Genomic DNA, 18194 nt, shown 5'->3' with positions numbered 1-18194 from the left:
CTGAAATTTCATGGCGTTGTAGCTGTTGGGGTCCTGACCCAAAATGGGTTTTTTTTGGGGGGGGGGGGTTTGCAAAGTTATTGTAGGGAGGTCCCAGTATTGCCTCCCTTACTTCTGCACTGCTGCTGGTGACACTACTGTCTTCAGACCTGGGCTGCTGGCCAGGAGCCCAGCTCTGAAGGCAGTGCCGCTACCAGCAACAGCACAGAAATAAGGATGGCATGGAGTGGTATTGCCGCCCTTACTTCTGTGCTGCTTCCTTCAGAGCTGGGCCCTCGACCAGCAGCTGCCACTCTCGGCCACCCAACTCTGCAGGCATCGGCGCAGAAGTAAGGGTGGCATGGTATGGTATTGCTACCCTTCTGCGCTGCTGCTAGTGCGGTGCTGCCTTCAGAGCTGGGCACCTGGCCAGCAGCTGCTGCTCTTTGGCCACCCAACTCTGAAGGCAGCGCAGAAGTAAGGGTGGCAATACCATGATCTCCCCTACAATAACCTTGCAACCCTCCTGAAATCCCTTTTTGGGTCAGAACCCCCAGTTTGAGAAACACTGGTCTTCCCCATGAAATATGTGTAGTGTAGGGTAAAATTACACGAAAGACCAGATTTCACGGTTCGTTACGTGTTTTTCATGGCTGTGAATTTGGTAGGGCCCTACCTATATGTGTTTGTGTGTTATCCTTAACTGAAAGTCAAAATGGAACCTGGGGTTACTTCATAGTACAAGACTCTTGTATGGTCCAACATTCCAAAAATATTAATACATTCTGTACAGCAAATAGGCCACAGTATTTAATATTGTAAGTATAAATACTTAGTGTTCATTCATCAGCTTCTCTTTGCTTCTAATACCACCAGGTAATAGGTGAGATGATCCCGTGACACAGCAGAAATAATAGCTTGTTTAATCCAAAAGGAAATTATGAATAATATTTCTCTGTGAGGAATTTGGAGCTGCTGTGTAATAATTTATGAATTCTGTATGTTGGCCTGGTTAGTGGGGTATTATCTGTATGGCTAATATTGATTTAAATCAACCGGGCAAACAATCTCAAAAAACAGGAAGGGAAGAAGTGCTCAAGATAATCCCTTTCTGTGCTAATAATTGAGAGTTAAGGAATAATATCAGGAATCTTAGCTCTGAAGATTTTGTCTCCTCTCTAGCTAACCTACAGAACTGGTTTGGACCAGGACACACGAGATCCATAGAACTGACAGGTTTAAGAAAAATGCTCTCTAATGGGCATATATAGTCGTTCAGGGGAAGCAGATTGAGACGCCAACATCTGATGGGCGTGTCTGCTGAAGTTAGGCCTTGCCCGTGTTACCATTAGGGGATGGTGAGCCTCTAGGTAAGTAGATGTGTGTAGACTGTTAGGGTGTGTCTGCACTACAGACTTAAATCACTACACTGTTAGGTTGACTTACATCCACCACCATAATTACTGCCGTGGCTGATGTACACACTGCCCTCTGTCGGTGGTGCATGTCCTCGCCAGGAGCGCTTCCACCAATTGAAGAAGGGCAGTGTGGGGGACTGAGAGCCAGGGCTGTCCCCTGGGCTTCTTGCCTCCCCACCAGGAGTGGGGGGGCTGTACCCCAGGCTTCTTGCCTCCCCATCAGGACTGAGCAGCAGCACCTTGGCTTCTTGCCTTCCTGAGTGGGGAGCTGGGTGGGTGCATCCCAGTTCTGAGTGGAGAGCCAGGGACAGACTGGCTCTAGCCCCCAGGCTTTCTTGTCAATTTCACAGCTGCAGCATGGAGCCCTGAAATTGACCATATACTTACATGGGCTGTTGGCTAACACAGTAAACATAACTACACTGACTTAAGCCCTACATCTTTTGTGGAGATGGAGTTATGTCAGTTTAGTCAGGCGCTTACATAGGTGGAACGAGGCTATAGGGTGTACTCTCACATAATTAGGTTGACATAAGGCAGCTTATGTCAACCTAACTGTGTAGTGTAGACCAGGCCTTAGTTGTTTTAAAATCCTTTTTCTGTACAAACTAAAGCTTTGTTCCTACTTCTAAAATAGACAATACTTCTGTTTTAAAAAGGCTGTCTGACCAGAAATACTACTGGTCACAGATTCCCAAGGTGCCCAGACTCAGTCAGACCTGCAGGTTAAGAATGCTTGATACACAGGCTGCTGTAGCCGAGCTCCCAGTCTAGCAGTGGAAGAGCTGCAAAGTTCCACTTCGGGATAGATGAAGACATCAGGCCTAATACTTGAGAGGGTTCACTCAGATTATAAGTGTGTTTTTAACTCTGTCAAGTATCAGGGGGTAGCCGTGTTAGTCTGTATTCACAAAAACAACAAGGAGTCCGGTGGCACCTTAAAGACTAACCGATTTATTTGGACATAAGTTTTGTGGGTAAAGAAACCCACTTCTTCAGATGCATGGAGTGAAAATTACAGATGCAGGCATTATATACTGACCTGCATCTCTAATTTTCACTCCATGCATCTGAAGAAGTGGGTTTTTTTACCCACAAAAGCTTATGCCCAAATAAATCTCTTAGTCTTTAAGGTGTCACCGGACTCCTTGTTTTTTAACTCTTGTCAGCTCACCAATATTAGGTAACTTGGATTAAAGTAGCAGTGATGACACCGCAGCTCAGCTTTTATCATGCGTTAGCAGCTTTATTTAAAGCTTATAGGGGAGCCTAGGGTTGAATTTGAGCTGCTGACCTGATTTAAAAGCTGAGTTGCTGTGTCTTCACTGCTGTTTTAACCCAAGTTAAGAACCCACCTCTTTTGTGGTGTAGACATACCCACAGCTGACTTGGGCTTGCAGGGCTTGTGCTGCAGGACTGTTTCATTGTACTGTAGATTTCTGGGCTCGTGCTGGAGCCCAGGATCTACGACCCTGTGAGATGGAGCTGAGGCTGCAGACTGAGCCCAACATCTGTACTGCAATTAAACAGTCCTGTGTGCCTGAGTCAGCTGGCATGGGTCAGCTGTGGAGGTCTAATTGCAGTGTAGACATACCCATTGGGTCTTTTTCATTCTGTTGAACATGGGTTACTGCAAGACTGTATTGTGCCTGAGCTGCCTTCAGCTATGTGCATGCAGCTCCCATTGGCTTTAAGGTGAGAAGTATATGCACAGCTCAGGGCAAAGTTTTTGGACTTAAGTATAGAAACCCCAAAATCTTATAACGTTTTATTATCAAAGTTACAAAGCCTTATCTTTGGGAATTGGCCTTTTAAGAATTGTATGGGTCGCTGTTTCTAGAAGTAATGCCTGGAGCACATTTTGGTTAAAGGGTGATGGTTGGGAAAAAAAAGTGATATAACTGAAGAGTAAAATTTGTTGGTGGTTTTTTTAAATAGAAAACTCTAGAGAGAGACCCACTAAGTGGGTTGTGTAAATAGTTACTGCGTGGGTAATTTGTAGGACCATTTATTTAAAATTGCTAAACTTTCATTCCTATCTAAATAGTAATATGTAACTTTTATAGGTAAAATAGTGCAAACCATAAGCTCTTATGGGCTAGTAAATAGAAATGAAATACTGTTAAAGTGACTTAATAGTAATGATTTTCCTGAGGTCAGATGAGGATTTTTTATTTTATAGTAGATTCCTACTCCTTCTTGTTTTCCAATTCAGTTCTTAATTGCTGACAGTACCTCTCACTGGAAAAGACCTATTTCAAATAACATTTTTTTTCCTATTTTTATTTGTTGTAACTAGGCAAGAGATGTCTGCCCTTGTCAGCGTTTTACACTGGCAATCCTATATTTATGTACATGATAGTTGCATTCTTCACATACTGCTTCATGTTAACATCATTCATTCCGCTACTGCAGGAATTTAACCACCCATCTCATTTATCCATGTTTCATTTGTATTCCACACATTCCAACATGCACACTGCTTGTCCTTGCAAGCAGACATAAAATATGTTTGTAGGTTTTTCAAGACCTGTTGCTTATTGGGTGAGATAGGGCCACCTTGCTGTTAAGTTGAGTGCAGGTGTTTACCTCAGGAAATGTGCATGACCTTCCTCCATTACCTGGGGATCTTTTACTGAGGTTTGGATCTATGATTTTTCCATCCTTTGTTTGAGATACATTGTCTTGCACAATATTTAGTTTTAGGGAGAGCCCAGATTCTTAATATTTCTTATGCTGACCTATGTAGTGTACATAGGAAACTGAACATATCCAAAATGTTGTGGTTTGTGTTAAACCCTTCTGGCCTCTTTCCTCTTTTAATGTCTAGGGTGTCAGAAGCAGTTATTTACACTTAATTTGCCTAGATTAGTGGTGGGCAACCTGCAGCCCATCAGGGTAATCCACTGACGGGACTCTAGACGGTTTAAATTTGCATAGCTGCCCGCAGTTCCCAGTGGCTGTGGTTTGCTGTTCCCAGCCAATAGGAGCTACGGGAAGCGGTGGCCAGCACGTCCCTGCGGCCTGCGCTGCTTCCCAGAGCCCCCATTGATCGGGAACCGCAAACCACAGCCATTGAGTGCTGCAGGTGGCCATGCTAATGTAAACAAACTGGCGGCCTGCCAGCAGATTACCCTGACGGACTGTGTACAGCCCACAGGTTGCAGGTTGTCCACCACTGGCCTAGATGTTTGACACCGTTTTTGTACATCTGAATTTTATTTGTCATGTTTTTCCAAATTTTTCAAATTTTATCTTCATCATGATTAAATATATTTATATCGTAGACCAGTGTGAATGTTTGATAGGAAAGCGAGCAGCTGTAAATAACTTGAGGTGCAAAGGTTTGCGCTCTCAATTCTGTTGCACCTACTGGAAGAAAATAATTAGAGGAGACTTAGAAGTCATGAAGAGAAAACAACAAATACATCAGAAGGTGATCTAAGAGTGGAATTATATGTTTGGAAGCAGTTGAAGACACACAAACCAACATCTAATGAGAAATCCTGGAAGTTGCACAGAAAATTAACAAAAAAACTTGCATCTTCTTCCACTAGATTGTAAATGAACATGTTGATGGTGATGTTACCCCACAGAAGTGTCTTGGGGCTCCTGTACACCAACTGTTAGAACCTCATCCTTATCATAGCAACTTAGAGGAGAGTCTCCCTGCTTCAGGCACATGGGTTTGTAATAAATCTCAAGAATATCTGTAATCCCTTCTGAGAGACTTGTCCGTCTAAAAGTCAAAAGAGAGAGGCTTCTTGGCATAGCAAAGGTTCAGTGAAACCCAGATGTTGATCTCCATGGTATCAAAGAACCAAGTTTGTCCAGCTATCTTTATCTGCAGCTTCTGCAGCTTCGTCTTGTACATAGAGCCTTTTCCAAGGGCATGCTTGCACATAAGAGAACTTCAGGGTCTAAACTGTTTCCTACTAGAGGTGCTTAGAAGAATGAAGATATCCAGAGTGACCCATTTCCTTCAGTTTGTGAAAACAGAAAGCCCATATGATATTAATATTATGAATTTTTCCTTCACAGTCCCAAAAATCTTGATCACTGATGTCAGGCTTTCAGGGTGGGCAGCTCATTGGGGATGTCATAATACACAGGCAATATGCTTGAGATCACTGAGGCTTCAGATCATCAACTTTTTAGAGATGAGAGTGCTACGGGTAGCCATTCGGACTTTCAGGGTATGTCTACACAAGGATAAAAGCCCTGTGGTGTGGCTGTGACTGGCCTGGATCCGCTGACTTGGACTTGGGACGAGGGCCTAAAAATCACTGTATGGATGTTCAGGCTTGGGCTGGAGCCTGAGCTCAGGGGCATTCCAGCCTTGCAGGGTCCCAGAGCTCAGGCTGCAGCCCAAGCCCAAATGTCTATGTAGCAGTTTTTCAGCCCTGGAGCCCAAACCCCAAGAGTGCAAGTCAGCTGATCCAGGCCAGCTGAGGGTTTTTATCCTTGTGTAGATATGCCCTCAGAATCACCTGCAGGAGCAGGTTCTGGGTCACACAACACAATGACTTTGGTATACCATTGTCTGGCAAGGGGGCAAAGAAGCTTGAGTCTAAACACAAATCAAAGATCCTCCATGGGTGCAGTGACACTGAGCCTCCATCAGGAGGATCCACATAAAAGAGACAGTGAACACAAAAGCAGCTAAGACACCAGCATATGGACAATTCAGTGGTTTCTGTATCAAGAAGTATTCCAGTCTCTGTCCAGGAAGACAGGTCATGCCGCAGGTGAGCCTATTCATATCCAATTGAAACGTGAAAACAAGGCTCTTTTCGTCAGCCAAGCAGATAACCAAATATGCCTCTATACATCCCTTTTTCTTGTTTCCGCTGGTGAGAATAATTCAAAATATCAAACTGGAGGAAATGGTGGCCATTCTGATTACCCCAAATTGGTCAAGAAGTCAGTTAGCCAAGAAGTCAGAGGCTGCCAAACCATCGTCCAAGCAGATAGGATTTCCTGTTCCAGGGCTCAGCCTGCATTCCAACTCAAAGATGACCTGAGCCTAGTAGCTCAATATTGAGTGCAAATGCCAAAATGCCAAAGTCATAAATACTTCTCCTAGCTTCCCATAGACTCCTAAATTCCTAGGTCACTTTTGAAAATAGGACTTGGGTTTTTAAGTCACTTGACGCTATTGAACATTTTACCCAGTGCTCTTAAAGTCTAATGGGGAGGTCAGTCAGTACTCGTTGTAGATTTTGGCATTGTCTCTAAGGTGCTAAAAAGTGCAAGAAATTGTATTTGTGCTTTCCTTCAATATACTTTAACAAGCAGAACCTTAGACAATTTTTACTACTTAGAGATGAGGATTCAAATGCAATAATCTGTTTTATAGGATTTTTAGAATGATTGATTTATTTTAGATATTTATTTGTGTCATTTGAGCAGCATGTAGGGCAGCCTGAGGATTATGTGAAGCATTACCTAGATTGCGGTATCACCTGAAGAAACGCAAATTGTTAATGCTTGCTATGAACATTCCTATTGAATCTGGCTTTTATTCTGGAAGCACTGTAAGTGCTTTTGTAAAATTAATTTACTTTACCCAGTTGAATTTAGTTTATATTGTACATGCCTAAATTTTGAAAAAAAAAGTGTGCATTAGTGATTGTAAAGCAGGAGGTTTTTATACTTATGCTGGTGGTGCATCAACAGCTACTTCTGTCTCTTGGTAATAGGTGTTTTGTATACATAATTGCTTAAAAGTATTTTAGTCAGAGTCATGGGGTGCTACTGTTTACATTGGTAGTTTCTGAATCAGCAGATTTGCCAGGCATCAGATCTCTAGCTCTATTTCCAATTCCTGAGGTTTTGCTATGTCAGGACAACCCAAGATGTTTGTGCATTCCAGTAAGTCGGAATTCAAAACTATCCCTTTTTGTTATGACGTTATTAGAAATTAGGTTGCCAAATTTACAGATAGAACATGATGGCACCGTTCTCGCTACATGATTACTGCGGTGTGGCTGCTAACTTTTTCAGCATCTGTTCAGTTTTAGGCTCGGTTACATGTGTTTTTTATAGTGTCATATTTGAAGAATAGCGCAGAACTATCTGTTAAGAGTTATGAGATAGAAACATCTTTTCTTCCCATTAAGCATGCTTTTGATTCTTTGATTAAATACTGTATGGTTTCAAGTAGTTTGAAATGTCTTAGTTTTCTGATTTGAATAGTTTGTGTCTCGTGCTACAGTCTCTTGTAACAATTAAAACACATTACTGCTGATTTATCAGTAGGTTGTTTGATTAGTTCCTTGGCATGAAGAGATTAGATTTCCCACTGCAAAGGGCAAATAGTATCATAGATGTCTGTAGCCAGTAGTACTCTGTATTTTAAACTACATTGTGTAGACTATATAAAAGGTGGTAAAAATCTTAGAGCCTGGAATGTCTTATTTACCATTTTAAAATGACTGGCACATGGGCTAACTTCACTACAGATGCAAGTAGGTATAATTCCCTCACTGCTTACATCGGCAATGAGTTTCACTTAAGCTTTCTAGATATTGAACCTTATCCTGCAAGATCCTGATCTCTTTGTGTGAGGTTCTGAGTGCCCCCTAATCCCACTAGAGTTAACATAACATGGGTTGAGCCATTCTGAGCACCTTTCAGGATAGACCCACTATATAGGAAAAAAGTGATGCAACTGTAATTTTTAATAGCATTTGGTACCTTTGAGACTTTTGATGCTAAAAAAGCAGGAAATTACTGAAAATCAGTGCTCCTCCTACATCAACCAAATCTCTAAAGGTTTGATTTGATTATTTGATTATTTGATTATTACCCGTTCCATTGAGATTAGGAGCCCATATGCCTTGGCTTGGAAAAATCGGCGGCTGAAATTATATAAAGAAGTTACTCTGTTAAGGTAATAATTGCTAAATTCCAAAAAGCAGTTGATTAATGGGTTCTGTCTTTGCAACTTATGAATAAAAATGTTCTTTTTCATGTACTTTCTGTTTCTGGGAGGTACCGTCTCAAAAACCCATGCATCCCTCCACAAATTCTCTTGCTTCCCAGAAAAAGGCTGCTGTTATCGTATTTCATAGGCATCCATCTTAAAATTAACCAAACTTAGTATCTTAGGGCTGGTCCACACTACGGGGGGAGATCGATCTTAGATACGCAACTTCAGCTACGTGAATAACGTAGCTGAAGTCGAATATCTAAGATCGGATTACTCACCCGTCCTCACCGCGCGGGATCGATGCTCGCGGCTCTCCCTGTCGATTCCGCAACTCCGTTGGCATTGATGGAGTTCTGGAATCGATATAAGCGCGCTCGGGGATCGATATATCGCGTCTAGATGAGACGCGATATATCGACCCCTGAGCAATCGATTTTAACCCGCCGATACGGCGGGTAGTCTGGACGTAGCCTTAGTAGTTAGTCTTGTTCTTTTATAAATACTGCTTCTTTCTGACTTTGGTATATCTAGGTATTTTAAGGCTTTCATTTCTTAATACTAAGATTAATGTCTTTTACTTGGAATATTTAGGTACATAATACCCTGTGTATAGAGTTGAGTATTTACTGTTTGGTTTAAATTCTCTTAGACTTTTCCTTTGAGTGTTTTACTCCTTGATTATGTATTGTCACTGATGGCTGAATTATTAGCAGTAACCGTACAGTTAAATGCTCTTGTCTTGTTTCCAAATCTTTCATGTCAGTCACATTATGCTCAGTTAGCATCAGCCAGCACAGATGGCAGCTAAAGTACCTCAGTTTCACAGAAGTATATTTTTCAGTTATTGTTTTTAATTGGATGTAGAGAGATGTTTATTGAAATCCATGGATGAGTGTACTCAAGAAAATACAGTAGTATCAGACATAATTTAAACCTCACCAGAGAGACAGATTGGGGACTTAGGGGAGCAGGCCTCCCTGAAACCAAGTAGAGAAGGGGGAGGTCTCCTTTTGCTTAAGGAGAAGGATTTGTGGTCCCCAATTGTCTTCAAGGGGAAAAAATAGTGTTCTATGTATTTTACCAGTAGGCACTTGAATTCAAGGGTTTTGTTTTGAGATTTTGGTGTATGAAAGAGGGGAAAAAGGTGTTGTTAACCTCTGCCATAGAGATTGCATCTCAAACTGGGTGTTGTGACCCCTCTGGGAGTCGCAAGGTTATTACATGAAGGGGGGTCGCAAACGATCAGCCTCTATCCTCAAACCCCGCTTCACCTCCAGCATTTAATATTTTTTTAAAAGTGTTCTTTAATTTGTAATGGGGGTCTGTCATAAACAGATAAGTAAGAGTTAATAGAACAGAAGTACTTCATATCTCTTTTGACTGTAAAGGGTTAACAAGTTCAGTAAGCCTGGCTGTCACCTGACCAGAGGACCAATCAGGGGACAGGATACTTTCAAATCTTGAAGGAGGGAAGTTTTTTGTGTGTGCTGTTTTTTTTTGGTGGTTGTTCTCTCTGGGTTCTGAGAGTGACCAGACGTGCAACCAGGTTTCTCTCCAATCTCTCCGATACAGCCTCTTATAAGTTCAGAATAGTGAGTGCTAGGTAGATAAGGCGAGTTAGGCTTATATTTGTTTTCTTTATTTGCAAATGTGCATTTGGCTGGAAGGAGTTCAATTGTGTGTTTGGCTGGAAGGATTTTAATTTGTACTTGTATACTTAGGCTCGGAGGGTATTTCCAGTGTCTATAGCTGAAAAACCCTGTACCTAATCCATCTTAAGTTTACAAAGATAATTTTTACTGTTTTTCCTTCTTTAATTAAAAGCTTTCTCTTGTTTAAGAACCTGATTGTTTTTTTATTCTAGTGAGACCCCAGGGGACTGGGTCTGGATTCACCAGGGACTTGATGGGGAGAAAGGAGGGAAGGGGAAGAGAGAGGTTAATTTTCTCTCTGTGTTACGATTATTTTCTCTCTCAGGGAGAGTCTGGGAGGAGGAGAGAGAAGGAGGGAGGAAGGTGAATTTTCCTGTCTGTTTAAGGATTCAAGGAGTTTGAATCACAGTGATCTTCCAGGGTAACCCAGGGAAGGGAAGCCTGGGAGAGGCAACGGTGGGGGAAAGGGTTTTCTTTCCTTGTGTTAAGATCCAGAGGGTCTGGGTCTTGGGGGTCCCCTGGCAAGGTTTTGGGGGGACCAGAGTGTACCAGGCACTGGAATTCCTGGTTGGTGGCAGCGCTACAGGTCCTAAGCTGGTAATCAAGCTTAGAGGAATTCATGCTGGTACCCCATCTTTTGGACGCTAAAGTTCAGTTTGGAGAATAATACCATGACAGGGTCACACTCAGAGGCTTGCTGTGTGAAAGGAGTCACCAATATAAAAGTTTGAGACTCACTGCTCTATGGGTATTTAAAAAAAACAAGTTTGTATATGTACTTCCATATCATTACTCCGATGAAATATTTTCCATGCTTATATGTGGGGCGTTAATAAAAAAGCTGTAAGCATTAATCCATAAGTTGGACTGTTCCTTTTATTATTTAAATACAAAAGCCAAAAAGCTAAATTGTCAAAAATTAAAAAATAATTACAGTCAGTAATGTCTTGCCAAATGTACTTGAGTGCATTTTCAATGAGGAAGCAAAATGTAGTAAATTAAAATTAATTTTAATGAGGTTCTACATGCAAGCAGATCATATCAATTAGGAAATATACCTTTTAAAGAAAGATTTTACTGCTGTTATGAGTACAAAGAAGATAGCATTACAGATGTGAACTGAATATAAACTGGATTTATTGTTGTCTTCCTCACTTTTCAGAGATCGCTCCATACTTCTGCCCCTGGGTTGCAGGTTGCCCAGTGGCAATGGTAGCAGCATGAAATTAACAGCTCAGTTTCACTTTTGCTATTAAATTATTGATTAGTTATTGTTTGTAGAACAATTTGAAGATATGCCTTACTACATAGGTGCAAAGTATTATTTATCATCTCTATACTGTGTAGCTGAACTGTTAAAATATTGCCCTTTTTAATACATGAAATGTTTTGGATCAGAGAAATAATATACCATAACTGAAGTCCTCTCAAAAAGGAGAGAATTTACAAAAAATGTGCCAAGAACATGAAATCTTGAATTATATTGTAGTGAATGGCTCTTGTTTATATATTAAAAATAAGATTTAGTATTTGTTTAGACATCAGTTGCATTTTATGTATGGAAATATATATATCACATTTTTTCTTTTTTATATTTATCTGTAGGTGCCTTCAAAGAATGTAGAATCCTTTGCATCCATGTTGAGACGCTCTCCTTTAGTTCAGATGGGGCCTGCCAAAGACAAAATTGTCCTTGGTCAAATCTTCCACATTGTAGAAGATGATCTTTATATAGATTTCGGTGGCAAGTTTCACTGTGTGTGCAAACGACCAGAAGTAGATGGAGAGTAAGTAATACTATTGTGGTAAATGAATAAAATTTTCAAGAAAACCATTTCAGAAACCAATCAGAAAAGATTTCTGACTACCCACCTAGGTAGTCAGAAATCTCTTTGGAATGATCTCAGATAGGGTCTCTTTGGAATGTATAGATTTTAAACTGCTAAACTGTAGATTTCAGGTGGAGAATTAATCCAAATCACAAAAAGATTTGCTTTTGCCCTTACGTTATCAATCATAGGCACAAAAATTTTACAATTCTTAAAGCCCAGAGCGCAATTACTTATGTTGAATGTGTGATTCGTAAACAGAACATTAACTGGAGATCCAAAATAATTTATTTGTTAATGTTTTCTGTCTTCTTTCAGTTCAGCTTTTTAAGTTGTCGGAATTTTATCTTTCCACCTTGAAATGTACATTGGCCACAAATAAATAATGAACAACTGGACTAAGATAAATTGTGATGGCATAAATGGATAAATATGATCCAGTTTAGATTCATTGCCCGTTTCTAGATGAGTGCACCAGTAATATATTTGTGTAAGCTTTTCTGAAGAGCAAAATATATGCATGAAATGTCAGATTCCTGTATTTGTAGATGTTGGTTTCAAAAGAAATAATGAGTTAAAACCATCTATTTCTGTAGAAAATAAGCTTTATTTTTTTGAGGAGAAAGATTTTACTGCTGTTATGAGTACAAAGAAGATAGCATTACAGATGTGAACTGAATATAAACTGGATTTATTGTTGTCTTCCTCACTTTTCAGAGATCGCTCCATACTTCTGCCCCTGGGTTGCAGGTTGCCCAGTGGCAATGGTAGCAGCATGAAATTAACAGCTCAGTTTCACTTTTGCTAACCTGAAACTTGTAGTGTTTGGTGAAGCTGTTAGCTTTCTCATGCAGGAGCATGATTCCTATGAGCAGCAAAGGAGACCAGGAACTGAAATGAGGAAGGAGTCCCAAAAACAGGGACTGGGGAGGAGCAGGGTAGCGCAGACCCACCCTCTGGCAGCAGACTGGAGGCTCTGGTGAGGCAAGAAGAGACAATTTCTTTTCCCTTCCAGCAGCCAGAGGAGGGTGGAGTTTTAGATTTATCAGACACCTAATGCCAGAGGCTGATCATAAAAGATAGAGCCTCAGAAACCTCTGGGGACAGCACCCTAGTAGAGATATCGTTTCTTGCCTTATTTGCAGCTGCTGGGGAACAGGGCTTCTCACCAGGTTCTTGCCCTTGGACCTTGCTGGTGGGAGCACCCTTCTTGTCTTTCTTATCTGAATCTGGCAAGTGGGTTTACTCTTTTGTCCAGTAGCTGTCTTGTCAATAACTGCAAGAGGCATCAGTATATCAAAGTTGTAAAACCAAACATTTACTGAAAATGTATTTTTTTGTGAAAACTTGAGCACATCGAGAATGAAAATTCACTTTCATTATTCAGTTCACTTTCACTCTTTAGTTTTCGTGCATTAGCACAATGTTGTTGTGCTTGAGTTCACAACATTATGGTATATTTAAATCTACACCCCAATTAAAAAAAAAAACAAACTAAAAAAGGTTTGAAAATATTTGGGTTGGATGAAACCCCTCATTACCATATCTAAAATAATAGTCTTAAACTATCTTGACAATAAAAGCCAACTCTAGAGTATTTTGATTTCCAAAAGTTTTAAATTTGAAATAACAAGTTCGTGCATAAGACTCTAGTGTAATTTTGTAATCAAACAGCATTTGCGTATTCATAATTTTGCTCCCTAATGTTTTTCTAAAATAACGGCATAGTGATTTTTGTAGTGTTGCCTTTCTGACAACAGATATGTTTGACAGGCCTGTGACTTTCAAGCAGATATGATTGACAACTATAAAGTAGATAGCACGTGACATGAATATTATTTGTACATTTTTTGACACAGACATGAAATAAACAAGGTAATTTCGCAGTTCAGGTTATACATAGGTTAAAAATAAAGGGGGCTTCATTCTGCGATGTGGTGAGCATCTCCGAAGAAAGTTCTCCAGCCCTATTGACTTCATTGAGAGCTCAGTACTCTCAGCGCTCTCAGGATCAGGTCTATAGAATCAATCTATATTATATATTCAAGGCAACTAAATTTAAAATGCGGAAAAGAGAAAATTCAGGGGGGAAAAGGCAAAAGAAAATCCCTCCTTTATACGTAGTTCTAGTGAATTTTATGTACACAGTTTATTTAGATTCTTGATTTAATATTATGATGATATAAAATTTGAGCTATTACTATAATAAATTTGCTTATAAAAGATTAAGATAGAAAATGTGAAAGTCTGTGGTTAATGTAGATCATACAATGAGAGTGATCAGTAATCATGGCAATCAGGATGTCGTGTGTTAACAAGACATTGCATCATATTTTGGTGACCAGAACATAGCACAGGAAAGAGAAGAAATGTATCTTAAAGAAATTTGTCCTCAAGACCAATAGGCAGACAAGTGTTTGTGGCTGTATGGACCCATCTCTAGCGTTCCTTTTCCCTATCTTACCTTTAAGGTTTACATTTGTACATGCTTTGTGGTAGGTGGATTGGGGTGGGGCTGAGGAGTTGGTGGTATAGAGCTCAACTAAATTACTACCACATCACTTAACTCCCCACAGATACTCCAGAACAAGTGCAAGATTAGCCCCTGTTTGTTTTTAAATTCGCATATAAACAAGTATATTAATTTTGATGAAATTGACATGGGAGTGATGTTAGTATCTGACTGTTTTTGTTTTAGTGTCAACAGTTATATTATGAGATGTCTTCTTCCTATAGCACATAGCTGAATTAGTTATCCAAAACTTGGCACATTGGTCTGTGTGCGCGCACAAGAGACTTTTGGATCAAAAGCAAATCTGGAAACTGTTATCTTGGCTAGATGTATTAACATTTAAGTAGTCATAACTATGTCTTGAAGTCAATGCCGCATGAGTAGGAATAAGTGGGAAGGTCATGCCTTTGCTTGTCTGATTACTCAGTCTGAATGCAGACTAATGACAGCAGTGCATTGATTTTACAAAATTAAGGTTGCATTCTCAGAACAATACAACCTTCTTATGTTTAATAAGAACCTGGTATAAATAATGTGTGGAGACTCTGCTTTGGATATTCATGTGTCTCTCACCTGAGACAGAGACGGAGACTGAGTTCCAGTTTGGAAGCAAATGAATAATCATTTTTACCCCCTACCCCCTGCAAAAATCCTTATTTTGGCAGAAGATGCTAACATGGTTCTATTGTAGAAAGTGACAAGATAAGAATATCATCCTCTTTTATATATATCCTCATATATGTTCTTTGTGTGGGTTTAGAGTAGTGGTTCTCAACCTGTAGGCCTTTGCAATCCAATCAGCACAGAGCTGTGGCCCATTTGACATCCTGAGGGCCACACAGGTAGTATTGGATGTAGCCCACAATGGTGTATAGCTTGAGAACTACTGGATTAGAGCCATCTCTACTCATACTGGTGATCATAATAAGAATGTATTATACTTTCTATTAGCACTGTAGAGTCAATCTAGCTGGAGAGTGGATTGTATGATATTGTGACTCTCACTGCCAACAGAAATGTTTATAAAGTTCTGTTTGTGGATATTTATTGTTGGTAGACTATGAGCCAGAAGGGAGATATCTTGACTTTCAGATTGCATATTGAATGTAGAGGGCTAAACTAACAATTCAGAAAAAATTTAGATCTAATCTGCAGTTACTGAAACAGAAATGGAACCTTGTGATGCTATTCTACAAGTCACTTTGCAGAGTAGAACTATACTGTCATACCTATTCTAGTGTGACTTGTACTGCAGATCTCGTTTTAATTTGTTCCTCTCTTTTCAGGAATGTTAAACTCCCCAAAAGTGGTACTGTTTTGATATCAATATGAAAAAAGGAGGAGGAAATGTACTTTTTGCCCATAAATAATCCTGTCTCAAGTAATGAACCTGCAATGTTTCCTTGATAACTTTGGCTTATTACTCTAGAACAGGGGTCGGCAACCTATGGCACGCCTGCCAAAGGTGGCACACGAGCCAGTTTTTGATGGCACGTGAGGCGGGCTGAGCTGCTCAGCCTGCCATCGCTTTGAGGTTCCTGCTGCTGGCCCCTTACCAGCTGGAGTCCCGCCGCTGGCCCCACTCAGCACCCGCTGCTGGCCTGGGGGAAGAAACCCCAGGCTGGCGGCGGGCTGAGACCCCAGCTGGCAAGGAGCCAGCAGCCGAAATCCCAGATAAGTGGCGGGCTAAGCTGCTCAGCCTGCTGCTGCTCTGAGGTTTCCATCACTGGCTCCTGCAAGCTGTGGTCCCGCCTCTGGTCCCACTCAGCACCAGCTGCTGGCCTGGGGGATGGAACCCCAGGCTGACAGTGGTCTGAGACCCCAGCTGGCAGGAATCTGTTGTGGAAACCCCAGAGCGGCGGTGGGTTGAGCTGTTCAGCCCGCCGCTGCTCTGGGGTTCCTGCTGCTGGCCCCTTGCCAGCCAGGGTCCCCTCCACAGCCCCACTCACTTTGCTTCCAGTTGGAGTTCCAGTGCAGGCCCCCTGTCAGCCAGGGTCCAGGCTTCCGGCCCTGCTCAGCCCTACCAGCCGCCAGCTCCACTCACCTCAGCTGCCAATCTGGATGGAGTTCCAGCCGCTGACCTCCTGCCAGCCAGTTATCAACTTATAACTCAGAAGCCTGGGTGCAGCTTAAAGTATCTAAATAGGTGCTACCAGACACTGGAAAACTCAGCAGGGAAAAGCAAGGGCAAGGATCACACTAAACTAATAAGATCTGCATTTTTAATTTAATTTTAAATAAAGCTTCTGAAACATTTTGAAAACCTTGTTTACTTTACATATAACAGTAGTTTGATTATATATTATAGACTTAGAGAGAGACCTTCTAAAAAATGTTCAAATGTATTACTGGCATGCGAAACCTTCAATTAGAGTTTATACATGAAGACTCGGCACACCACTGCTGAAAGGTTGCCGACCCCTGCTCTGGAACCAGGGTCATTGCACCGTGACCCCCTTCTGACAACAGAAATTATTACAAGATTCCAGGAGGGTCTTGGGCCTGAACCCCCCCAAGTCCCGACTCCCCAGGCTGGCGAGGCCAAAGCTGCTGCCTTGGGTTTGGAGGCCAAAGACGAACTTCAGCCTCAGGGAAGGGCAGGCTGTAACCTGAGCTCTCATGCCCAGGGCTGAAGCCAAAGCCTGAGCCCAGCCACGCTGGGGTTTTGACCCCAGGCAGTGGGGCTCAGTCTTCGGCTTCAGCCCTGGGCCCCAGCAAGTCTTAACACCAGCCCTAGCAACCCCTTTAAAATGGGGTCACGACCCACTTTGGGTCCCGATCCACAATTTGAGAACCGTTGCTCTAGAACAATCATCTAGAATTAGTTTATAGTCTCCTAGATCATAATAAAACCTACCTTTCATTATCCAGCGCAATCTTTGAGCTGCAGGCTGACTTTTCGTTCTTCAAAGCAAACAAAACTCTTGTAGACCTGTTCTGAGGAGCCTGTGCCTATTAACCAGCTTCTAAAAATCCTAATTCCCTCAATTATTTTTGCCTCTTCCAGGGAAGCAAATTCCATCCAGCATAAAATCCTTGTACTGCTGGGCAAAGGAAGATATATATTTTATTTAATTAAATATTTACTTATTTATTTATTAAATATTTTCCCTTCCTTTTTCATGGCTAGAGTATTTCCTTTTATTAAGTAACTGCAGAGCAGCCACCTCATAATCCCCTAGAATATATCTGCACGAGAACTGTGCAAGTATCTGATTTTTTGGTTTGCTGGCAGTTACGAAAAATAAAAAGTTTTAGGTCGACCCAAAACATTTTGTTTTACTTGAAACAAAATGTTTCATTTCAATTTTGGGCTCTTCAAACATTTTTAATTTTTTAAAATAAAATTGAAAGAAATTTAAGTAAAATTATTCAATCAAAATATCAAAACGTTTTGTTTCAAAAATATCAAAATGAAACACTTTGATTTTCTTTGGATTTTTTTTTGTTTAGTTTCTTTTCATCAATGCAAACAATACAGCATTTACATTTTCCTCCAAAAAATGTTTTGGCCAAAAAGTTTTGGCCCAGCCTTTCTCACCATTATGTAAGATAATTTGCAACCTTGAGTTGAAACCACTTCTGGTTAAAAGAAATCCTGGAAACAGTACTGACAGAGGTTCAAAAACAATGAATATAATGGGAAAGTGAAGACTAGAAACGTCTTTTCTTGCAATTCATTGTCTGTTTCTCCTTTTGGAAAATATTACTGTACTTCATTGAATTTGTAAAGTCTGTTATTAGTGTGATCCATCATTATTGATGTTTGCCTGCATTGGGATCAGAATCTGCCATATCTGGAGTATAGTCAGTTTACTATGGACCATATGCACTGCTGGTGTAATGCCAGTGGAGTTAAACTAGGAATGC

The 18194-nt window shown here is 40.9% G+C and overlaps 2 protein-coding genes across 2 annotated transcripts in view; one reads left to right on the top strand and one right to left on the bottom strand.

Moving 5' to 3' along the window:
• LOC127045143 (uncharacterized) overlaps window positions 1–18194 on the bottom strand; it is a 1042790-nt gene that overhangs the window by 106149 nt on the left and 918447 nt on the right. The window lies entirely within an intron of this gene.
• TPD52 (tumor protein D52) overlaps window positions 1–18194 on the top strand; it is a 232757-nt gene that overhangs the window by 95880 nt on the left and 118683 nt on the right. Inside the window, exon 6 of the mRNA XM_050941392.1 lies at window positions 11589–11770. Coding sequence (XP_050797349.1) covers window positions 11589–11770 — 182 coding nt within the window. The remainder of the gene's footprint in view (window positions 1–11588; window positions 11771–18194) is intronic.

The sequence above is a fragment of the Gopherus flavomarginatus genome, chromosome 2 (assembly GCF_025201925.1).
Source record: "Gopherus flavomarginatus isolate rGopFla2 chromosome 2, rGopFla2.mat.asm, whole genome shotgun sequence".
Taxonomy (NCBI): domain Eukaryota; kingdom Metazoa; phylum Chordata; order Testudines; family Testudinidae; genus Gopherus; species Gopherus flavomarginatus.
This window is presented reverse-complemented; position numbering and strand designations above follow the sequence as displayed.